This window comes from Gymnogyps californianus, chromosome 1, assembly GCF_018139145.2.
Source record: "Gymnogyps californianus isolate 813 chromosome 1, ASM1813914v2, whole genome shotgun sequence".
NCBI classification, from domain to species: Eukaryota; Metazoa; Chordata; class Aves; order Accipitriformes; family Cathartidae; genus Gymnogyps; species Gymnogyps californianus.
Window position 1 is genome coordinate 186,377,583 of NC_059471.1, and position 25,892 is coordinate 186,403,474.

General features: G+C 41.6%; 1 protein-coding gene across 5 annotated transcripts in view; it reads right to left on the reverse strand.

The window, feature by feature from the left end:
* Window positions 1–25,892, reverse strand: part of PDZRN4 (PDZ domain containing ring finger 4) — a 255,192-nt gene that overhangs the window by 35,481 nt on the left and 193,819 nt on the right. For all 5 annotated transcript variants that reach the window (XM_050900193.1, XM_050900177.1, XM_050900183.1 and 2 more), the window contains 2 exons: window positions 8,460–8,713; window positions 6,764–6,866 (listed from right to left, as the gene is read on the reverse strand). In XM_050900193.1, the coding sequence (XP_050756150.1) occupies window positions 6,764–6,866; window positions 8,460–8,713 (357 nt within the window). The remainder of the gene's footprint in view (window positions 1–6,763; window positions 6,867–8,459; window positions 8,714–25,892) is intronic.

Consider the following 25,892-nt stretch of genomic DNA (forward strand, 5'->3'; position numbering starts at 1 on the left):
AGAATCCATTTGCAGTAGGAAATACAGAAGAAACAAGCACAACCTGACAGCAAATCACAGAGGTATTATAGTGGTTCTGCCCCTTCACATTGCTGTCACCCTACCTCAACATGGCTGGAACTTGGCTTGAGTGATCCCTGCCAAAACAAGGTTTCTCTCTCTCTCTCTCTCTCTTTCTCACCCCTTTAATACTATTAAATAAAAAACATGACTTAATAGCTGTGCGGAGAAATTCCATGTTACATGTAAGGAATTTCCAGAAAACTCTTATCTAAGAAATGTTTTCCATTTTGATGGTTACACATCCATCTTCTGGGTTAGCTTCATTGTACGGAAACACTCATCAGGTAACAAAACAAAAGAGCCTGACTGCAGCGATCGGAAGCGCTGGCAGTGTGTGCACAGAAGCTGTTTCCATAAAAACTGTTTATTCAGGTGTTAGCAATTGAAGCAGGAGCTCCAATTGCGTTGCCGCAAGCGCCTGTAATGCTCGCACAGGGGTGTTTGCAGGCTATTACAGCTCTGAAGGGAGCTGTTACAGGCTATCAGCTCAGTAATCCTCATGTTAAAAAGGCCCTAAATATGTATTTACAAGATAGACAGATCTGTTTGGTTTACTGGTTAAATAATCCATGTGTTGAAAAGGCCTTAAATACGAATTCGCAGGGCAGGCAGGTCTCTCCTGACCTATTACAGCAGTGGTGGGCCTTTCAGAAAGTCACCGGAGACCACACTTTAGTGGCCCATGAGGGCCTCAACCCACAAATGCTTACGCGTTCAAGTAACTTTATTCAGATAAACAGCCTCACTCAGACTGCTAAGCGGAACAAAATTACTCCTTCTTTTGTTCTAAGGAAAAAATACCAATAAAATTGATCACTTCAAAAGCATTATGTCACAGAAATGGGAAATTTGAATTTGCATCTGAAATACCTTCCCTTATCACGATGGGATGAGTGTTACTGGAAGAGTAAACCAATGTGTCACCACTGCATTGCATCTGCTGCAATGCTCAGATACAGTAAGAGAAACGAAGAGAACAGGATAAAATTCTCCTCTATGGGAGTTTCAAGTGTTCAGTGAGAAGAGGTCTACACAAAACCTTACTCATGGCCAATTCCCAAAGTTTCCTACCTTTTCTCTCTTCGAGGCCCATTTTTAGTTGTTTGTGAAAACAGCTGACAGCATCTGATCCAGAAATGCTCAGGTCAATAGGAAACCTTAGCCATCTCAGTAGGTTTGGATCAGGCCAGTGGTAAACTTAAAGGACTAAGCTACATTTACAGTTAACAGATTTATGAGTGCAAATACTTATCAAAACATTTAAATGAACGGCTGTGCATAACCATAAATTAGCACTGACATTCAACACGCATACATACACATTTATTTCCTTATTCTGACTGAAAATCTGTCCCTTGGGTCTACAAAGCGGAACATGAACTTACGAGTATTTATTTTTGCCCTGAGGTATTAACCAAGCCTCAGAGCACTGTGGGTTGCTCTGCTTAGGAGGAGATACTGATGATGGAGTAAAGCAACCTTCATATGAATCTTCTAATTTCCAAAAGACCTATTTTCCAGAGCATAGAAGGAATCAAAACGGCGGGTGTGTAGTTTCTAGCTCATGCTCCAAGTTTCACAGAGGCATCAGGTGGGAAAAATCTCACATGGCTTTTTCTCAAAACACTATGCTGTTTTGTGGCTGCTGTTTCTTGCAGGACCTCTGATCCTTTCATTGTCTGGACACAAAAGGCTTCATAAAAACTGACCACAGAAAGATTTCACCTGTACATGCTTCTAAGGTGTCTAAGACCTTAAGTGAAGAGCATCAGGGTACCTTGTAATTTCATATAGGGTGAACTCAACCCTTAGCAACTTCTCCCAGGTACTGGTCTTAATACTGCCCCAATCTGTCAGCACTAGCATTTGCATGCATTAAAACTGGAGTCATCAGACACAGGCAGGCTAACACAATGGCTGTCATTCTGCCTTTTTCACTCTGAAAATGCTAATCCTGGCATGGTGGACCATTGATGTGGTTTTCCAGGCTCCTGCAATCTATGTCATTGTACTGAAGCAATCACTTGTGCCTTTGCCTAAAAACAAGAACAATCAGAGCTGGAAAGTCTTTTAGGCAATAATGCTGGTCTCCTTCGCACATCCACATCAACTAACACTCAACCTCCCTCCAAAAAACCTCCCTCAATTCTGAGAGCAAAGTTCAGCCTACTCTTCCTCATATATGCAACAACAACAGTTACCTCGACCCACTGCTATTTCTTCTCAAGGATGTCCACTTTTGCTGTTTGTAAGAAGATTCAGCTAGGAATATGAATCTTTTCCTATCTCAGATATACGAGATTTTAAAAGCTGTAATTCCCCAGAGATATTGGCTCTCACAGCAGAAACCAATCACTTCCTGTTTTGCTTTTGCTCAAAAGCTACTTCAGTACATAGACGGTATGAAGGTCTCTGCCCTTGGGTAAGGACCTGTTGACTAAATGACTCTACCTGCTTGTGCCTGCTTGTAACATCTTATTTTCTTCTGCCCCTCTTATTGAAAGGCAGTCTCCTCAGACTGAATATGTAGGACCAGACATCAATGATGCTTTCTTTTGTCCAGCTTTGTCTTTACAACATTCTTTGGGGGTTTTTTACCTATTTTTTCACTGTTCCGCCATTTAAGTGACTTGGTCCCCTTAATTTCTGTATTACTGCCAATGTTCCAAACCAAGTATATGATGTTTCTCTCTCCTGGATAGTAGGTTCCGAAATGTTATTAAAGAAGTGCACATCCATTAGCTTATTTACTCCTCTCTAGCACCAGTATCCTCTGTTCTTCTTACAAGGACAAATTTTAGAGCCATGTTTAATACAGATTTACTGGAAGCTGTGATGCTTTTAGTCCTTTCACCTTATTGGCACCAGAGAGCGTGATGTATACTCTAACATCACATGATGTAATTCCAGCATCATAAGAGCCACTCACAGCCAGACTGGGTGGGTTTGTCCGGAATATCTTTGGCTCTCTTTCAGTGATACTGACTGCAAGTCCAACTGAGCATTTACAAATCGGTCAATTCCTGCTTTATCTTAAAAGTCCTCATGGGTATCTGGCTATGCCAGAATTGCAAATCTTTTGATCTCTTTCTGCCAACACTGACTGATGCTGGCTCTGACCTCTGTCTCAATATCTACCAACAATTCGGATTCCTTTTATGACAAGTTTTGCAGCAGCAACGTAAGGATGCTCAAGTTGGCTATCAATCAGCAATCCCCCAGCTTTGTCATCTTCCCAGCCATTTGTTTAAAGTATGGTACTGTATGGAGCCTAATGAGCCTCCCAGGGAGTTCATCCTTCCAAGACAACTGGCTCATACTTGAGTTTATTGCACTGCGACAATCTGAGCACAACCCACAGGGTTTTTCTAGTTTACAAATGGAGTAGAAGAGTCTTATAAGTGTCTAATCCTACCAAATCCACTGGCAAGTATAAGTCCGTATCCCCAGTGCTGGCTATCATATGTGATCCTCCTGTTTGTTTCTTATGCTGGTAACTCAGGTACTTAAACGCCAGCACATGTCTGTAAGCAAGTTCCAAGCTGATCAAAGCTTTCCAGGACATTCCCTTTCTTGGAAAGCATTCTTGTTTACAGCATCTCAGTTGCTAGTCTTCTTATTTCCTTACTTCCTAATTTGGCTGAGTATTTTGCATTTGTGTCTCAGAACTGATGCATTCTTCACTTACAAAACATTCCTAGGAAATAACAAGGTGTTGCTCTAGTTCTTTTTCTGCTCACTATCTTGTTTCAATCCCTTTCTGAAATCTCCAGGTTTGGCTTCGAATCCATTTAAAAACTATTAAGTTTGCCATGAAGACCTGTGAGCTGCTTATCTGTATCCTTTTAGTACAATGGGAATGCTAATGTGCAGTTTGGAAATGGGACCATACTCCTGACACCAGGTAGGTTTTTTGCTGTGTGTGATTAGCTAAGGTTCACACCAGAAAGTTGTCATGAAGGAAAAAACAATAATAAAATCAGGGAGCACTGATACAATCCTCCTTCTACAGAAAGCACGGTAATAACGACAAACCTCTTTCCCCTAAACACAGGAGAAATCAAGTGGTGGGGGATAGAGAATGCTCTGTGCTTCTTCCACCCAGCCTGCAGCCCTCAGGGTGGCGCGAGCAGAGCTTCTGCACCCTCTCTCCTTGCTGCTTTCACCCTTAGATAGTGGATGGACAATGCTGATTTTATAAGTAGTTGTCTTCCCAAGTGCTCGAGCATTTTTTCCTTCCCTGATGCTGCTGCCACAGCACAGCAACTTGTGGAGCTATGCTGGAAATCAGATCAGGCAGCTGGGTTAGGTTAAAAACAACCCTTCTAAAAATCTATTATTAAAAAATACTGGATTACTTCTCACATCCGTTTCACAAAAAGTAACGTTGGCATAACTGAGGGGCCAGAAAACATCAGGGCAAGGGGGGGACTGGGCCACAGCAGGGTACACCTAAGCCAATACTGTTGTAGAGACCTTGACAGCATTGGACCATAGCCTCTGTTCCACTTACTGTCCTGCTGCTTCTCCCCTGGATCCGCAACAGCAGCTAGTAAATCCCTTTTGACTCTGTCCTTTATGAGAACTCTTTTTGGACGGAGATATATATCTCTGGGGACAATGCTCTCAATTTTTCCAGCTACCTAGTTATGGCAAGGGAGCTTAATCATGTCTTATAAGGACCTGAAATAACATAAACCAATGAGTAACCTAAATCATAATATTACCATACAGGCTTAAATTTTGGGTATGTCTTTCATGTTTACAGCTCTGCTAGTTAAAGGCTCTGAGATGTTCTTGTTTCTCCTTCAAAACCTTCATATTTAGTAGAAAGCATTCTTCTCAAAGGAAGCTAGACAGTTCCTTCCCTATTTAAATTTCACATGAAACACTTTATTTCAGTCACTCAGTGAATTTGCCTTGGGCAACTGAATCACAGCTGACAGCAAATTAATGACTATGATGGTGTGATTAGTAGAGATTACAGGCAACTGAGAACCTGCCCAAGCATTTGCCGTTGTCAATACTCATGCCAGCTATTGTCAACACTTAATAGACTATTAAGTATTGAGTATTAAGTATTGATACTCTACTAAGTATTAATAAAGTAAGTTGTCAACACTTCTGCCAGCTATTATTAGGGATTAATGGTCATAATGAGGACTTGATTCCACCAGGTAGACTCTTTAAAAACTGTCAGTATTTTAATATGTCACTGATATTCTGCTTAAATGGTGAAAATTATTTTTATCTAACCATTTTTTTAATATTGTTTCTAGATGCTTATATTACTAATTTATTTAAGTATTACTAGAAAAATAGTTTCTATTACATTTAAGGAAGAAGTACCATAAACAAACACACTTGGTGGAGAAATTTAATATTATATGACACATGGGAGTCAAAACAGAACTTAAGCTCTGAGACTCTTGTGTTGTGAGATATCACACCAAAACCCAACTGGGAAGAAATAATGATTTCACTAATCCCTAGCAATGATTTTTTGAGGAGTTCAAATAAAAGTTTGCTTGTTCTGATTGAGATTCCCTAAGTAGATGTTATTTGATTTTTCTGCTTCCTGGGGGAAGAACTTCAGATTCCCCAGGCTGCTAGAAGAAAAGAACAATGGGCTGAACTTGCAATAGAGCATCTTAGCTGCTAAAGACACGATAAAAGTGAACACACTGCATATTTGCCAAAGCTTTTGCCATTCATTTCATTTCCAAATGTCAACCAGTTATATGAAACCTTTAAAAAGGTTTCTTAGGGTAGAGCAAACAGGAGGATAAGATATTTTTAATCTTGTATTCAAGATATTTAATTATTTATAATTACTCTTATTTAAAATACAGTAACTTGAACTTATGCAAAGACTCAGCACTGTTTAATAATAAAAAGAACCATCTGCTTCTTACGCCTATCCCTACAAATATTTGGTTACTGGATGATAGTGGAAAACATGAAAAGCTAATGACTGGCTGACAAGAAGACTATTTAGATATTGAAATGAAAATCTAATGAAAAGCAACATCACCAATCATGTTATCATTTTAGGAAGCCTCACATCATGATTTTTCAGTGACTCAGAAACACATCCACCATTGTCATTGGAGAGTACAATGCATTAACAGCAAAGGGAGATTTGTGGTAGAGAGCACAATTTCTTATAATTGCAATACTTATAATGTCAAATATCAAAGAGCAAGTAATAGAAATTACATTCATTTTCTAAGTTGTAGCCTGATCTTACAAACACTCAAGCACACACCCAAGTATCTGGAAGACTGACCCCTAAGGCATGAGATACAAGGCCAATTAATTCTTAAAATCGGGGGGGGAAGTAATTAAGCTTCCAGTTACCATTTTTAATTTTGGAAAGGCTTGCTTTAACGTGTTAAAACTGCAAAAGCAAAGCATCTGAGTTACAGTCTCCACTGTACAAAGAGGGAACGTGTTTAATAAGCCTCCTGGACTTGTATGTAGCCACCCACTGCAGAATTCTGCTTTCACATTTCACGTGTGTAGCCTAACCCCAGTAAAGCCTGTGACATTACACAGGTATAAAATAAAATAGCCTTTGGTGCCAATTTTTTAAGAAGCATTCCCACTCTTATTTTTCTCAGAGGAGCCTGCTATCAGCTCTGCAAATACCATATCTGTAATAACAGAAAGAGAGGCTGCAGTGTGCCAGTGATCTTACCTCATACTCAAAGTCCTCTGTTCTATCTGCATCAGCAGGCAGGCTGGAAAGATACTCATTACCTTCATAAAATTCGTGCTCCACTGGGTGAAGAGAATGGCAGCTATGTGGAACAAAGCAGTACAACAACAGTAGATGAGACAATAGGGTTTTTTAAATTAAAAAGTGATAACACCCCCCCCCCCACTTCTCTGTAGTTTTCTCATCTCTGGAATGCTACTCTGAACAGCCTGACAGCCTGAAAGGACCTGTACCAAGAAGTAGCACGGGCTGTTTTCTTTTCAAAAGCTCATACTCTGGCTGAGTTCATTTTGCTGGGTTCATCTTTTGTCAGATTTACACAGGGTAATTTCTTATAAGGGTCTGTTTTGGGCCAAACTACTTAATTGTGACAATTTGAGATTCCTTATGCTCATAAAGGTACCTAACTCCAGATTCACGTGCTGTGTCATGGCCAGGGGCAACTCACTAATTATCTGGTTATAAAGTCTTGAACGTCCACAATCTACTACCCACACCAGGCTCACAAATTGTTCAAGAACTCGCATAAAACAACTTGCATTATCCTCTTCTGTTAAAGTGATAACAGGTCAGTGAAGTGCATTTGAGTGACTGCACACTTAAAAATGTCAGTAAACTGCACTGTTAAATGGGCTTGGAGCACAAAGAATGAGGTCTTTACAATGTGCACTTAGGTACAGCCTTAGACCCAAGGCTGGATCCCAACCACGCAGCACCCAGTGTGGATCTATCTTAGCAGAGGTTGGAAACTTTTCCCCATGCTGAGGGCATGGGAACTTCAATGACAGTAGCACACGGTTGAGTAATAACCAGTAACAACTCAAAAATACACACATATCATGTTCCCAGCCGTGCAGCAGTAAGTGGTACGCTCAATCCAGCATTTGGCTGGCAAGTTCTCTCTGAGATAATCACCTACCCAGCTTACGTAGAAGTTCTACAAATGGAGCTACATCAAAGTCAAAAGTGGCATGTTCTTCATTAGCATCAATTCTGTGGAGATGCATGGCACGCCAGGAAGTCAGTGGAAAAGCTCTAGGGCTATCATAGTTTTGCTGGCTACAGACAGAGGGCAAGGGTCAACCACTAGATGATGTTACTCATGAGCCGGAGTCCAAAGAGGAAGAAGCCTACACCCTATTTTTGTATAAGCACCACCTGGTGGTGTTTGCATTCAATTCAGTTTCAAAGAATTCAACTGAGGGATAATTTAATTCATATCATTTGCCATATGACAGGTGAAATTGTACTTTTGATGTCTATATTTTTGGAATTGTTTTGCTTTTGATAAGGGGACCTTTAAATTATGTTTCCTTCATTTCTTGGTAAATAATTTGGAAGAACAGAAAGCAACAAGACAGCTCTTTCTAGGTTTGAAGAAGCCTTTTGGGTACTTTGGAACACAGAAGTGTTTTTCTTCTTCACTAGGGCTTAGCTTTGGATGAACACACACATGAACAGTAAGCAAACACGGCCAAGATTCCTTCCTGTAGCTCTAATCCATAAGCAGAGTTTAGGAAAACTGTCACTGAAACCCACTGAATGGGACAGTGGTTATCAACGACATTTATAATTTATTTAAAGTGCTCCTAAGACTTTTTCAAGAGAAGGCTACAAGCCCACCACTGCAATGCCTCAATCCCATAGGTAAACAGCAGAAGAAGATAAACCATACCTGTCTGAAAGTAGAAAAGGGCAGATATCAGGAACTGGCGGTGTGGAAGGCCTTAGTTTGGCCAGAGCTATAATGTGCTCGAAAGTGATGTCAGTCTGAGTGCTGGCATCCACAAGCCGAACATCCTGAGAGCTACCATGAGCTTTGCTAGTTGGGGCTCGTCGTAAAACTTGAACTACAATTGGCTCCTTGGCATTGCGAAAAGCTTCCACTGCCTCTTCATGAGTGGCCTTGGAGATGTCCTTCCCATTGATCTAGAAAAAAACAGAAAAATATACCAAAGGTTACTCACAAGAGAAAAGGCAGCATAAAAATATGGGTGTAAAATATAGGGGGATGAATTATTTGTGTAGTACATCAAGCCACGAGCTGACATTGACTGGACCATATTTTGGCATCCATGCAAGAGGGAAGATAAAGCTGGGAGGAGAAATAAATTCTTTACTCTTTGCTAGAAATTAGAAATGGTTTGAACTCTTCCGTAACTGTCCCAATGGAATCTGAACACAGCAAAGAAACTACAGTATTTAAAAAGGACATTTAAAATTATTTTTATCGTGCTACTTTGTTCACCTCATAAAATACAAATAAAAAAGAAGGGGTGCCTTTAATTTTCAATTTCAGCATTTTCTGTGGCATGCAACTGTTTTAAAGGATTTCTGGCACAGCATTGTTATTAATGCAGATGTCAATAAACATGTCTCTGATGTTAAAAAGAAACAAGGCCAATTTTCAATGTTTTGTCACTTATCTGCTATGGCCATTATACAATCATTAAGACCAAAGATAGGAAGATTTGACTAACACAGTCAGCTGCTGCTCTTTTAAGGAAAGAGAAATCTAAATCAAACGAACTGAAGAAATAATTTGCTACAAACAGATGAATAATAAACCAGAGAAAATTATGCTGCAAATGCAGCATAGCTTGGCAAAACTAAAAGACTGTGGTGAGGTTTCTCTCTGCTACAGGCAAAGCAGCAAATTCCTCCCAGTCTAGATGAGGCCTTAGGGTATTAAAAAAGGTGACTACAAGGCTGGATGATGCTAAATTCATATGAATTCAGGTGTTTAGGGCAAAATTCCCAAGTATCAGCCCGCTGCAAAATGTGAGGGCTAATTTGTCAATGGCAGTCAGTAGCTAAGCCCCTGGACACAGGGGCTGTGCAACATCCTTACACAGAAAATACCATTCTGCTGTTTCCAGAGCAATGGGACTGCTGCACAGGACCTAACTGTTGTGAGCTACTGTGAGGATGAGATGATCCTGTGCTGGGGTAGAAAGGCAGGGTTTTCTAGTAAGAAATGTGAATATCTGAAGGGTATCAAAACCTGATTAAAATTTATATCCCTGAGAAGATCTCTACACTGGCAGCAAATCAGAAATAGGATTCTACTGGAAGTTCATGCCCAAATTAACTTTGTTGTATAGACAATGAAGTCGTAGAACTTCTGCTTAAAGACCGAAGTCTAAACCCTCCCCAGAAATGGGACAGACCCCATAACTGACTTTTCCCCAATGCCTGCAAATATTGGTTGAAACCAAAATTTGCCACATCACTCTTTCATTCAAGAAATTCTTGGAACTTTCTTGTCAAAAAGGAAAAACACGTGAACAAGAACAATGCCAGCAAACTCAAAAGAGCCATTCAGCAGCCTTCAGTAGCATTTTTAAGCCTGTCAGGAGAAGCATTTGCAATTAAAAATGTTGTATTTGAGGCAACATGTGTAACCATAGTCTTGTCTATTTATGTGGATGGCTATGATACCGTTGATCATTAATTACATGTATATATCAACTCAATACATTTCCAGAGTACGTGCTCGAGTACAAGGTAGAACCGGCTTTCCTCTAACACAACGTCCAAAGAAGCAGCGCTTTCACAGGCACGTTACTCACAAGGACATGCAAAATAACCACACCGTAGTGTAGCCACCAATGTAAAGGTCAGTTGATCTTTCTAGCTAGCCCTGATGCTGTATGTGGTGATGAGAAGGCTAGAAATTATCTGAACAGATTTCTGTACATGAAAAAGCTCAAAACTCCCTGTGCTGAATGCCTGGGATCCCCAGAATTACCACACCACTGCAGCCTAGACTGTGATCAAGTAATATGAACAGCAGCTAGATTGGTCACCTAAGTTTAATGCATATGTATGGTTTCTCTGACGACTGAAGCCCTCCTTTGCTTTTTTTGTTATATTCCTTTTCATTACTATTATTATTACTATTATTATATTTCATTATTATTGTTGTTAGTATTATATTTTACTTTAGTTATTAAACTGTTCTTATCTCAACCCACAAGTTTTACCTTCTTTCCCGATTCTCCTCCCCATCCCAGTGGGAGTGGGGGTGGGGAGCACGGGAGCAGCTGCGTGGTGCTTAGCTGCTGGCTGGGGTTAAACCACAACAGTGGTATATAAGAGGAAGGGACAGAACAGTCAAAGAACAAGCTATATTATAAGAAAATAAAAGAAATTTCCCCAAGGAGTGAGCTTCTGCAAACCCTCTCCAATAGCACAAGCTATACTGCCAGGGTGTTCAGACTCAGCCCCGTCTAATAGAGGCAATTGGAGAAAAGGCTTCAAGCCTGAGTCTTCTGGTCACTCTTCAGTTCCAGCCTCTGCTTCATCCTTGCTTCTAACTCAGATCCTGTCAAGGACACAATTTTCCACAGTTTTTGCAGTTTTTGTAACAAAAGTGTCCTATAGGCCCTCTGAGTAACTCTCATTCCTAAGGCCCTAGGAACAGAAAAATTACTTTCCTGCCTCCCAAAACCCTTTCAATACTTTTTAAGTTTCAGATGACTATATGGTGTTTCTCCTAAAAGCAAATGCTTGGGAATAAATACCACATAGCACTGTATCAATTTTTTCCCCTGTTCAAGTGTAAAACACACAATCCTTCTGTATCCCAGCTGAACCACACGGTTTTTGGCACAAGCTGACCATTTTATCACAGATCTGCATCAGCAAAGCAAAAAGATATTTTGATAGCATACAAAATACTAGATTTTTTTGGAAAACCAGAAGCTCTGTTTATTCACATCAGTCAATACTTATCACTTATTCTGAGGAAATAAACATATATTCACAACAATGCCATTTACATGCAAATTTTATTTCTAAAGAATAATAATATTTTAAAATCACATGAGTGTGAAAAATCACAAAAGATACACATTTTCATTTATCCTGGGAACCTATGGCTGACCTCTATTTTCATTTAAATGCCTATTTAATTTAAAGACTTTAAAAATATTCCATCCTTTATGTTGGTTTCTTATGAAATACAATACTTCGGACACCCAATACTTGTTTAAATTGTCACTTGAAGTTCATCAACACACTTTGTCGATCTGCATAAAGGTCACCTAATTTATAAATGCTGCCTTTCTCAGAAGAAAATCTATAGCTGAATTACTCTATGCTGGCAGCTGTCCTGCCCACTTGGGGCTGGGAAGAGAGAATTTATTTTAAAACCTAAAGCCAATACTACAGATGGGGTTGGAAGCTCTCTTCACGTAGCTTCTTTAAGGGTTTTCTGCCTCCTGCATTATCCCCCAACTTAACACTCACATATAGTTACCCTGGGAGCCGTAGACAGCTGAGCACTTATTTACAGCAAGCCACTTACAGGTTCTTAGTGGATGATTAAATAAATTCCTTGCCTCGGAAAGGTTACTTTCAGTGGAATCCAGGGTACTATTTTAAGTGGATAGAGAAATCAGTCACTTTTAACAGTCAACACAAAGACATGGGAATACATTTGTTGTAGCAGATGGGCTAATTAATCCACAAGCAAGTTGTGAATGTTAAGTAAAGAATATATCTTTTCTCATGTAAACCATCCTCCTGTCCTGTTTGATTAAGCTTCTGTTTAATGAACACTCTCCCTCCGCTTTTGGACACACTGCAAAGCCTGGGCCACTTGTCAACATCTCCCCCAGAGTGACTGGTGGCCACTGCCTGGATCCTGGCCATCCCCTTTGGATTCTTGCTCTAAATCCAGCCACATGCAAAACTTCATCAGCGTCAGAAAATAAACAAGCAAACGGGCTTTGTCTTTCATGCACAAATCAACTGACATTGGCCAACTGCCACTTCTAATGCCAGCACCACTGTACATAGGCTTATTCCCACCCACACAGAGGTGGACAGCAGAGAAGGAAGGAGGGATAGGACTAAATGACAAAACAGTGACTAAATAACAAAACAGTGACAAATGGTTGCGAGGTTATCCTTGTGCTTTGAGTTCTAAAAAAAAAAAAAAGAAAAATCAGTCCTTCGATGAAGACTGCTTCCAGGATTTAAGTGCCTGTGACCGAGAAATGAAATAGCCTTGTCTTCTAACACTTTTCTGCTCTTGATAATTTAACACTGGCCAGAATTTTTGAATCAAGAGGGCCAGAAATGTTGATATGTTTCCTGTAGTCTTTACTTCCTCCATATTAAGAGAAGAAGGAAAAAAGGAAAAAGGGAAAAAGGGAAAAAAAGGCAAAGATGTGTAGTCATCTGATTGCAACCATCACAAAAGGTGTCACATTAGCAGCTCATGAGATAACCTCCTATCCTCAGCAAATACCCGGCATATGCAAGTTGAAATTTAAGATTAGCTCTGCTGAAGTAAAATCCTTGGAGACCCTCCGTTTAATCAGTAAAGGCAAAGGGAAGAATAACTGGAGTGTTCTGCTAGAGCAGAGATGTCCAGACATAAGGATTTCCCAGTGAAATGACAGAGATGCTGTCTGACATGATGATGGAGTTCACACAAGGCTCACTGTCCTAGGAGATTTCAATACCCATGCAGAAGATGCCTCTGGCCTGACAGGTGCTAAATCTGCTCTCATCACAGCAGTCTCTTCACCTCCAATCCCTCACCCTAAATACATCCAGGCTACCACACCCTGGCTGCATCCTTGGATGGCAAACCAGCACAAAGGATCGAACACTGTCCCTTAGTTTGACCAGTCCTTCTTTAGGACAGGAATTTGAGCCCTCCCTAACTGCAAGCCACAGAAAAAGAACAAAAACTTACCACCTTCCTCCCAGACTTACAGCTTTTGGCACATAGAGACTCCAGAAAACTTCCCCCACTGAGGGCCACCAGCTATGAAGCTCTCTGGGCAGGACAGGGGAGCACAGGACATGTGAGCTACCAGTGACGCGCGTGCTGGAGAGGACACTGCAACTCTTCTGCTAACGCCAATGTGATAGCTCATCTACAGAAAGGGCATTCCACACGCTGACCTTTTAGGTTACAGTTCAGTACTAAGCTGCATTTCTTCAGCAAGTTAATCTGAAAGGTAGCAAATTCAGCCATTACCCAATACCACTGCCTCAGTCAGGGTTCACGCAAGTTCAGTAAAGGGACAACTTTTATTATGCTGGTTAATGACATTTCCTCTTCTTTAGCCAGATGAGTTAAGCGACGCTTGTTCCCATTTGATCCTTTGTTGCCCTGACCGCGAAATCTTGTCATGCCTCCTAAAAGCTACACAAGCTGCTGAACACGCAGGCTCTGGCTGCTTCCCTCAGGCTGAACCACAGGCTTGTAACAAGAATTACATCTCCATTACCTGTAGAGCTGAGGTTTGTCCTGTTTGATAGTTTGTGTAGCTGGTTCAACAATACTGAATAGACCCAGGCAATGCCCAGTACTGCAGCCTTCTTTGCATCTTCCTATGCAAAGTAACCAGCACCACTTCCATTTCCCAGTATTTAGCAGAAATCTGCTGAGGCTGAAAAGCCTATGGCAAAGCCTTAATCTAAGCAAGACAAAATAAATCCTACAGAAAGTGGGAAAACATAGAAATATACCTATTTCCACTCTGTAAAGCTTCCTTCCAGAGGGAGACAACCCAGAGACTTCTCGGCAATTTTGATTATCTAAACAGCAGCTGTCAGAAAAAAGCACCCTTCTTTCAATTGACCTCAAGACGATGCTTCATTTTGTCAGAGTTGTCCACTGCAATCAGTGCATCCGTGGGCAGGTCTGACAGCTGCAACTCCTCTCTATGAAGGACATGACACATCCCCAAAAGACCCCAGCAAAGAGCTGGACATTGCCTGGAAGTATGGTCTAACAAGCTATCCTAGGGAATTCAAAACATTTTTAAACTGGATTGCAAAAAGTGCCCCAGCTAGATGGACAGGGAATGGAGAAATAGTTCTCATCACAACTGCAGTAAATTACAGCAAACTAGTGAGCAAGGTAACTAATACAGAAGTGCTTGTGCAACTTTGGTTCTCCAACAAATACAAACTCTAGTTTAATATCTTTTTCTCGATGATTTTGCCCTCTCTACCCAGTCACTCTAACTAAAAAAACCCCGCTACTACAAGAAGTGTCTCCCAAAACTTTGTGTGCAGAACTGTGCTCCATGTTTGGAAAGAAAAGTCAAGTCCATTGTAAGCAAAGAAATCACTGAAGATCCCCCTCCCACCTTTAGGAGGAGGTCTGGGGTTTTAAATCTCAAATTTATTGACTGCCTAATTGTATTTAAGGTACTGAGTACAGGAAAAGGATGGTGTTTTAGATGCACGCCTATAGCCTGCTTCCAGCTGGCTGGGTTAGGCACACCCATCATTCACTACAAATGCCTTTGAGCATTTCAATCTCCTCTAACAGCATATGGAAAAGTCCACCCTGGGAGACACCTGACATTTCCATGCCTAAAGTCTCTTTGTGGATCTGGGCCCTCACCTTGGGACACATTTCAGAAAAACACTTGGATGCTACAATTCACACCTCCAGGATAACTATGCCCGCTCCAACAAGTTTAAAAGCACTACTGAGTTAGCAGTTTTAATCTGTGGCCAAAATGCAACCTGAATTCCTGCGCTTCGTAACATGAGGCTTGGCAGTCTGCATAACTGGAGAATACCCCCTCCACCTCCTCATTGTGTGTTAGAGCAATGCATGTCTCACAAAGATCCTTTCAAGCCCTTTAGTGCTGATGTTGAACAACATCAGAACAGCTCAGAAAGCTCAGCTCGGAAAGCACAGTTCAGAAGGCACAGCAACAGCTCAGAAAAGATTCACTTGAGTTTTGAAAGAGAGAACGTACTATTATCTGCAATTCTCTTGGTTTGTGTTATCTGCAATTCTCTTGGTTTGTGAGTGAAATGAAAACACCAAATTAAATTTCAGAATCACTGCATTAGTGTCATAGTGAGCTGCCTGGAGACAAGTGCTGGTAGACATGCATTTGTAAGCAGCTGTTATTCTCCTTTTCTGACTCCCTCAATCTGCCCAGCAGACCTGTTACTACTTGCTGTGGCCACCTTTCTTGCATCCTCTTCCAGCTGGTATTCCCAGTCTCATTCTCCTCTCCCTTGCTTCGCTACCTCTGATCTCTCTCTTCTCTCCTGTCTCTTAGGCTGCCTGCTCTTCTCTGTCTTTTTCTTTCAGTGCGGACCCTTCTTTGCTCTGCAGGGGTCTCCTTTCTCTGATGCCTGCCGATTCCAGTGCCCTCCATCCTTCCTTTCCTGAACCCTTCTCCACGAAGACCTCCTGCTGCCCTCTCATTGAACCTGTTGCCTTCCCGTGGGGTGGGAACGCCGGCACTTGTCATCCTCCCACAGTGACAGCTGGACAGTCTGAACACTCGTGAGGTCTGTCTTCACCAGCACCTCCTGGTACCAACACGAATGCTCAGCTAACCCAGATAGTGATGTCACAAGGCTGGAATGTATTTACTATGTAAATTTTTTTTAATATTGACAAACAGTTTTTCTGATGATATCAGGATTCTGCCTGAGAGCAATAAAGACTAAACTAGCTGTGGCATGCATAAAATATGTTGAGTTACTTCTTGATATTAGACCATCATTTATTACATTAATCATTGCAAACTTTTTCTATTTGTGGATAGGACATTATATAAAGCTCTCACGAGATCTACCACATACAGCAACCTTTTGATGGTGGGGAAAAATACAATCAAAGGCCAGTGTGTGTGCTCAGAACAAATCATTTTTATCTCTAAGCCCCTGCACTGAATGCTGTATTCTCCCGTGAACTTCACAGTGTCTCTGCTCTACCACAAGCTCACTCTCCAATTTCTCTTCCAGGGTATGTATTTTTCTCAGGGAAGAGGCACTTCAAAAGGTAGTTGCCATTAAAGTTTTAGGAGATCAAATTAACGACATTCTTTAATCATCTGCAATTCCCAAAGAAGAGGCTGAATGGCAGATTTCAGGACTCTGTAAATAACGTGTAGTCACTTTTTTCCTTTTCAGGGAATCATATTCTACATTTCACTAACAAAAAAAGTCTCTCTTTCACCTCTAAAAGAACCCCCAGCCTTCCATGCACTCGGCCATGGCTGGCATCACCACATGAATGTTACACTTATCACTGTCATAACAATTCATCCATGTACAGACGCCTGAAACTCCTGGTCTCCTCCGAACGGAGTAGCTTAAAAAGATAGATGGCTGCCTTCTGGCTAATTGTGGGAGTTCTTTCATTACTATAAAAAGACTTTTTATATCTCAAGTGACTTTATAAGCAGTGAATAATGAGACTTAAAGTCTTTGGAAAAGAGTCCACTGATCAAATGCTAGGATAACTTATGGGCACGGTGACCTTTTCCTCAGTAAGATTCTCCAAACTGCTGCTGTTGGCACATTATTAAAATTCCCCATTTAAGGCGTGCAGTTAAGCACAAGGCAGATTTTATTTCTTATTTTTAAATTCAATTTAAGGTAGCACAGCAAAAGCTAGAGCTCTCCCAGGGCTGAGGACTATCTCCTGCCCGCTCCAGCTGTGCAGCAGCAGGACAGACAGCGGCGGCAGCAGTGCAGGCAGCTGGCCAGGTCCCACCACCCCGCTCCCGACCGCGGTGCCAGTGCCGGGAGCCTGCTTCCCCCATGCACAACACTCATCACCCCAGCAAGGGAGCACATTTCTGCCAGCACATCCACCAGCAAGCACCAGCGCACTGGGCTGGCTCTTACAAAGCTGCAGAGAAGAGCAGCCGACAGCACATTGCCTCCAGCGTCTCTGGTAAGTAGAGTTTTGCCGTGGCCAAGAGGGTGCTCCGTGTGCCAGCATTTCACACTGCAAACAGCAGCAATGTTAAACCCAACATCAGAGTGCTGAGCCTGGTCCCATCCCTGACTGAAACCCTGGCCAGCCCCGGGAGCTGTCACACATCTAACCCAACCTGATGTCCTGCTGGGGTGCCAACCACATGAAGTGCTAAGGTTAGAGTGCTCCCTAAAAGCACCTGAGCTTGCTTTTCTTTAATGAACGTACAACAGACTTGCTTTACTTTAACATGCGTTTCTTACTATGTTTTAATTTTCATCTTGAAGGAATAGAAAAGGTTCCTCCTCTCTTCAAATAAAACTTGGAGAGTCTCTTTCATTATTTTTCCATTCTTCTCTCATGCTGCCTTGACACTAATTTGACACTGTTGTTCTCCATTGATTTTCATGGCTTTACTCCAGAAGAAGCATATTGGCAATTTTTTTTTGGCATAATAGTACTTGCAAAAATTCCTTCCAACTTTTTACAAGACTAAACATTTAAAAAATACTTTTGACAAGCTCACATGTATTTAAATTCGCCCAGCCATGGGGACTGACACAGCAATAGATTACAATGAAGTTTAACTTCATCCTGCCTCTGGAACATGGCATATGGTAACTTCCTTGATCTCTTCTTCAAAGAAGAAGAAAATATGAATTCAGAGGAACCACTCATTTGATAAAACGAAGCAAGCGATGGGGCCTTACCTGCCATTCAAAAGTCCGTTGGATGCTTTTGTACCAGAAAGTTCCCAGTACCTCTTAGGAAAGCTTAGCAACAATTTTTATTTGAACATCAAGAAAGCAGGTAATATTAACGATAGCATGCTTGTACACATTTAGTTACACACAATGAACACAAAAGAAACTATGTGTAGATGCATAGAAAAGGGATCTGTCATAGTTTAACCCCAGCCAGCAACTAAGCACCACACAGCCGCTCCCTGCTCCCCACTCCCAGTGGGATGGGGAGGAGGAGGGGAAAAAATGTAAAACTCGTGGGTTGAGATAAGAACAGTTTAATAATGGAAATAAAATAAAATATACTACTACTACTACTACTACTATAATAATAATTGTAATAAAAAGAAATAGAACAAAAAGAGAGAGAAATAAAACTCAAGAAAAGACAAGTGATGCACAATGCAGTTGCTCACCACCCGCTGACCGATACCCAAGCAGCGATTCGCACCTCCCAGCCAACTCCCCCCCGTTTATATACTAAGCATGATGTTCTATGGTATGGAATATCCCTTTGGCTAGTTCGGGTCAGCTGCCCTGGCTCTGCTCCCTCCCAGCTTCTTGCACACCTGCTTGCTGGCAGAGCATGGGAAACTGAAAAATCCTGAACTTAGGATAAGCGCTACTTAGCAACAACTGAACCATCAGCGTGTTATCAACATTATTCTCACACTAAATCCAAAACACAGCACTGTACCAGCTACTAAGAAGAAAATTAACTCTATCCCAGCCGAAACCAGGACAGGATCTTACGAAACGTATTTATGCCTGTTTCTTCCCTTTTGCTTCTCTCTCCTACTGCGATCCTTCTTTAAAGACTATTTAGTTACGTAGGATTACTTTATTTTTCTACTGAGTGATGGCTTACTGCACTGACACAGAAATATTTTTAGTTGTTCATTTCTAAACTTTAATTGCCACATTCCTTCTCAGCAGGAAAAATGGTAAGGGATGTGAGTATTAGGACCAGCTTAATTCTATTATTTATACAGCACCATGGCTGTGTACACGTCTTCAGTAGTAAGAGCTGCAGCTCCTTCCTGGCTGAAAATCAATTACAGCTGCTATTTCTGTCCCAGTGTTTCTATGTCTGTTCTTCCTTCTGGAGCGTCTCTCTCCTTCCTCTTTCCATATCTCTGCCTTCCCTCACCACTTCCTTCCTCTGTTTTATTCCATTTGCCTCTTTGGCTTCCCTCCCTTATCTTTCTCTTGCTCCTTTGACTTCCTTTATCTTCTTGGGTTTGGTCTCTGCAGCGTCAGCAGCAGCAGCCACTCCTGTACGGCTTTAGTACGTAACACCTGCAAAGGGAACCTTCACCTGCATGAAGTCTACACGTGAAGCCCCTCCATACCAGCTTCAGGAGAGAATGAAGTAGCTGGCTCGTTTCTGCAATGGACTCTCAAAAATCAGCAAAGGGCAATTATCGAGGAAGTTCATACAACGCTCATCAGTTTCCTTTTCCCAGGCAATTCCAGGTGTATGGCAACACTCTGTCAGAGCTGCTGTTCCAGCTCTCCAAGGCACAGCAAGGCTGTTAAGGACCAAATGGCTGAAAAATACGGCAGGGAGGTTACACACGGCTGGTAGCCAAGGCTATGCAGTCGACTGGCCACTGAATATGCTGCATGAATCAGATTTGTACCATTGCCTTGCAATACTACAAATATGGCTGAAATCCAAGCAGATTTTGAAGAATCTCTGTGTTAATTATTCAGAGAAAAAACGGGCCTTTGGATACATGTGAGCAGTTCTTGCTGCTTTCAGTTGCCATGCACTGACATCAGATGGTGCAGTTTAGCATACAGAGCAGAAAAGACCTTTTAACATCAGGAACAGAGTAATTCTTTCTGTTCAGAGCAACAGAGTTATCCTTTAATATGTAATGAGATTATCTGACAGGCTTTTGATTATCTTATGTAAAAGCAGCATGAACAATTTAATTAAAACACTGAAAAAAATACTGCAATCCACACTTTATACCTCCTATACTTAGAAAAAAACACCTAGGCGCAAGGACTGTGTCTTTTTGGTTATACAGTATCAAGCACCACAAAGCCTCAAAGTAAGTAGGGCCTTCTAGATATCGCTGCAGTAAAAATAATGATTATACATCTGTGCTGAGAATTTAGACAATGAATTATAAGGGGACATGAATTAAAACAGACACGCTTGAAAATAAAGTTCATGGCCTAGACAATGAAAATACTTTAACCATGGCACACAGTGGGATATCAAGACAAAGGCAATGTCATCTTTGTTTTGTCTCAGGAATAAAGTCCTTTTAAAAACCTGTTTTTCTTTTTTTTAATTTGCATGACATTTCATAAAAGAAAAAGGTAGATACCAGTGAAAGAAGAAATAAAGGCACTGTATTTTTTACATTATATATTAAAAGAGAAGTGTTAGGTGTACATAAATTCCTGCTGGCAATATACAAATTATATACACAGGATTATTTTATGAAGGGAGATATAAGTTCTATATGTGCTTATAAAAGAATGATTGAGTAACAGCTGACTATCTAGAAATGCTTTAAATGGGCTTTAAAAACAGCATGGTGTTTGTGAAAACAAAGTTCCTGAAAAAATGAAGTCATTTTACCAAAATCAACAACACTGAAAGGTAACACTTCTCAACTGAACTTCTTAATTAAACCTCACAGACAGATTTTAAGACGTCATATTTGCCATCTTACCATAACTTCTGCCTTGTAGTGTTTATTTACACTAACTTCTGCAACCTTCTTCAGCGTGAGGCAAGAAACTGTGGCAAAACATAAAATTTCTATGCCGAGCACAAGTAGAAATTGGGAGAGGAGTGGCTGGAGAGCAGCCCTGCAGAAACGGATCTGGGGGTGCTGGTCGACAGCAGGCTCAACGTGAGCCAGCAGTGTGCCCTGGCAGCCAAGAGGACAAACCACATCCTGGGGTGCATCAAACACACCATAACCAGCCGGTCAAGAGAGGTGATTATCCCGCTGTGTTCAGCGTTGGTGCAGCCTCACCTTGAGCACTGTGTGCAGTTCTGGGCCACACAGTTTAAGAAGGGCGTGAAGGTCCTTGAATGCATCCAGAGGAGGGCAACAAAGCTGGTGAAAGGACTGGAAGGCATGTCCTATGAGGAGTGGCTGAGGACTCTGGGCTTGTCTAGTTTGGAGAAAAGGAGGCTGAGGGGCGACCTCATTGCTCTCTACAGCTTCCTGAGGAGGGGAAGTGGAGAGGGAGGTGCTGATCTCTTCTCCCTGGTATGCAGTGATAGGACACGTGGGAATGGTTCAAAGCTTCTCCAGGGGAGGTTTAGACTAGACATTAGGAACCATTTCTTTACCGAGAGGGTGGTCAAACACTAGAACAGGCTTCCTAGAGAGGCGGTCGATGCCCCAAGCCTGTCAGCGTTTAAGAGGCATTTGGACAATGCCCTTAATAACATGCTTTAACTTTTGGTCAGCCCTGAAGTGGTCAGGCAGTTGGACTAGATGGTCATTGTAGGTCCCTTCCAACTGTAAGTATTCTACTCTATTCTAAAATATTCTATTCTGTACTCACAGAAACCAAAATATGACATTGCAACATCACAGCTTGTAAACTCTTTATGTGTACTTTAAATAGGAGGCAGGCAGGGAGGAGCAGCATAGACTTGCAACTGGATGGATATATTGTAGTGAAGTGCAAATTTCAACCAAGTCCTAATTCTAGACATTCTTACAGCTCAGGTGTACCTGGATTCAAGGGTTTCTTCTCAGCTTACTTGTTGAAAATGTTATGTTTTAGAAAGGCTCAGTTGGAGAAAAGCATATTTTTCCCCTTAAATTTAAAATCAAATAAGCTCCTGTTTCAAAATCCACATCATGTAGGACTTGAGAGTAGCTTTCATGTTACTGCTGATAGATATACTCTTTAAGAATGCTAGGTTCCTTTAAACTTTCATGGTAAGCTGGCTTTACAAGCTAGTCAAGTAAAATGTCGTAGCATAAAGTTATTGGTGAAAAGAACCGCAGCTGAAAAGCAGACTTCCAATAAATTGAGAAATGTCTGAAGCCAGTTCAAAACGGCAGGGTAAAATTTAAACAAACCTTCCCCACCCAAGGAGAGGCAGACAGGCATAAATCATTCCCGGCAATCAATTCTGCTATTTGAATTCGTCCTGACACTTGTTGGGCTCGGTCGCTGACATGGAACCGTGGCAGAAAGGCCAGGCCACTGGGGAAATTTGGCCAGTTTCCACATCTCACAGTGAACCACCCGACCGCAGGTCTCCAACCCTCATAGCACCGTTCTTTGTTCCAAGTGTAAACCATTTTGTCTGCTGTGTTTCAGGTCTGCCTCCAAGACCTCAGGATAAAGAAAATTCTTTGATTACTATTCATACAAGAGACGGGAAATAGTGGGTGCGATTGCAGCCAGGAATGGCACAGGTAGCTTTTCAGGCAGACAATTTAAAAATAAACATGCCAAGTTAATAGTCGTGGTTTTGTTTCTCACTGTGACTACTTTGCAGTTAATTATTGATATTCTGTTAGACAACAAGGAAAACGTCTGAGAAAAGGGACTGCAGGTTTCGAATTCTGTGAAAATTCAATATTTACATACATAGGAGACAAATCTGCTCTTAATGGAGATTCTCAGAGAAGATGATGTTTGTGGGAAAGAATTTGCATACTGGCCTCGAGTGCCTTCATTAATACCAAATGGAAATACCATCACGCTCAATTGTCAGTGCAGAAGTCTCACCAAAACACAGTTAAGGTAGCCAGTGCTATCTTACACATATCCAGAACATGTATTTTTTTCTCCCACCTCCCCCTCCAAAACTCCGCCTTAGGAAAACCCAGAAACGGCGAGGTCAGGTACCCAGCCGTGCAATCTTAATCTCCAGCTTCCCCCTGATGCCTGCCACAGTCAGTGGAAATGAGCTGCAGGCAAGCCATCACATCCAGTACGTCACACAGCTCTATCGAGCGAGAGACGGATTACTTGGAGCAGCTTGTGATACTGTGGTCTGAGAGAGGGCAATGCTGTCCCATCTGACATCCTCATGCGTGATCAGCAGATGAGGTGCACGAGTACCAAAAGGGATTCAGTATCCTCATTTCGCTCTGTGTTGTCTGGGTAGGAGGAGGCACAGAGCCCCTCAGAGGCTGTCAGGCAGGAGATGCATGTGGTCTATGGGGCAAGCAAAGAGCCATCGTGCACAACAGGCTGGAAGCAAACTGAAAAGGCACTTCTGGAGCTGCCATTGAAGCCTTGCAGTTAAGCAGCCACTTATCCCCAACAGGTCTTCCCTTTTACTCCAGGCCCAGGATAATCAGCCAGACTTCTTCATAAGTAATGGAACACAAGACCTTCCCTTTCCCTTAAAAAATGAGGACAGTAAGGATTGAGGGCAGTAGCAGCTGCATATCGACACAGTAGCCTAACAAGTAAGTCGTTTGCCTAGAAATTGGGAAAGCTGAACTCAGCATAACTGAGTATGAAATCATGTCTTTCACTCTGCAAGGGAGTCTTTCCATCAGGTTACTGGGCATTTTGGAATGCAAGAAATTATATGCTGCTTTCTGAAGCTATAATTTGAAGTAATTAAATATCATCTAACCAGCTATTAAATAGGGCTGGAGTTAAGGAGCTGGTGTGGGTAGATGAAGGCCACTCCTCTGAAATTCTCCCTCTGTCCCAGTCAAATTGGTACAAGAGCTATGTTCAGAAATCTCCCAGTAGTGGAGCAAATGAGAGAAATAACAGGTCTAGTCTCAGTCTCTGGCCCTCTTCTTATTATTACATTCTGATTACTGTACTTTCCTAAACCATGACTCATTACAGCGTTTCTCTTTTTTTCCTCCACCTTCTTGCCCCAATATTTAGCCTTCTCCCATCCTCCTTTCCCCCCTAGGGTTCCCAGGTAAACCTCCCAGTCCTGCTGAAGCCATTGGTATTTTAGAAGACATTAGACATGTCATTAGGAATTGGCAGGTGAAGTTTGCTGATATTTCTGCAAAGGTCACTAATAAAAGTATTAAACAAGATCACTGCAAAGACAAACCCTTCTGGAGCTCCAGCAGTAACCTCTCTCCAGCCTTTCACTTTCCTTTTTAACACTACATGTAGATAGATATTCCTCCGGACTCAACTCCATATCCTCCTTACAACTGCTTATCTAACCGCTTCTGTTCCACTTTAGCTAGTATTTTCCCTTGTAATACCACATCAGATATTTAAGAGGACCAACAACATACTCTTCATCAAGATAAGGCATTTGCTAATCAATTTTGCTAGTCTGTGAGTCATTATATCCCACTTACCCTTTGCCTTCCCCTATGTGTAATCATCCTGTTCTTCAAATTGTACTTTAACACCTTCTACACTGTGTATGCTGAACTTGAAGGCCAGCAAATCCCACAATGATCCTAAGCATAGGTACACCATTTAATTTTATTCCACCATCTCCTGCATGCTAAACTAGTCTAACAAATCTCCCTATTCATCCTGGCTACTACTTCTCTCAGCACTGGTGTCCCTTGCCTCACAGTTATGCCAGTATAGCTACTTCTGGCGGCTGTGCTAAAAATTGGATCACTGAAAAACCCTGCTTCAGAAATCATCTTTATTAAAATGTTAGGGTTATTTACCCTACAGGCAATTGCCTTCTCCCTCCATGTTGCCCATGTTCCACTCAAATCCTCCCTCCTAGCCCTTCACTCTTCAGGTGCATTTCCCCTCCACTCAAAACAGGTACCTGTGCAAATCCTTCTGAGAGGTTTTTAAACTCTTCTGCTTGACACAGATTGTATTGCCCCAAAAGGAAGAAAATCTTCAAAAGGGGCAGACTGTGATAAAATGACTACTCTCCATAGGTTGTATTTCATGCAACTCCCTGGACACAAGGCACAGGCGGTGTACAGTAGAGCCAGCCAGGTCTTCAGGATGAAGAGGAAGAGAGCAATCACTCTTTACTACTAAACACTTTGCATTTGCAGTTAAACTTCTCTGATGCAGACCTACATTAGGCTTATGTTTATATTGCAAGAATAACTATTTATGCTGTTTTCAATTCTGCCACCAAGTAGTAGACATGTCCTACATAAGATGGGACAGAGAGTGGATGAAGCATACGCAACACAATCAAAACTGAGCTCTGATTCCTGAACACACATAAAAATGTAATGTGACCTTTCAGTTTTAAGAAAATTTACCTTTCTGGGGGAATACAACTCAGAAGCCTCAGGTGACCTGAGATTGGGACACTAACCCTCAGATGATCTTCTGTGAGGCACCTCAATTATCAGGAAAATTCAAACTGAATTTCAGAGTCCTTAAGAGTTTCCCATTTAACCGTGCTCAACCTTAAAAATAGAGAGACTTGTGCTTCACCATAACAAAAGCAATGAGGAATACACTTTGGACATCCTTTGGTATCACAAAGCATTGGCAGCATGAGAATAAGAAACAAATCTCCAGCATTCACTTCCATCTCAGTTTCATCTATAATACTGCCAGTAACATGCTTCAGCAGCTCACCAGATTCTACAATCAACTCTGACACAAGCTGAAGAAAAATCTATATTCCCCTTGTATCATCTAACTTTCACACAAAACCCATGGCTACCTATTCTGACCATTAATTTTCTGCATGTCCATCTGAGGACATGGACCAGCTGCT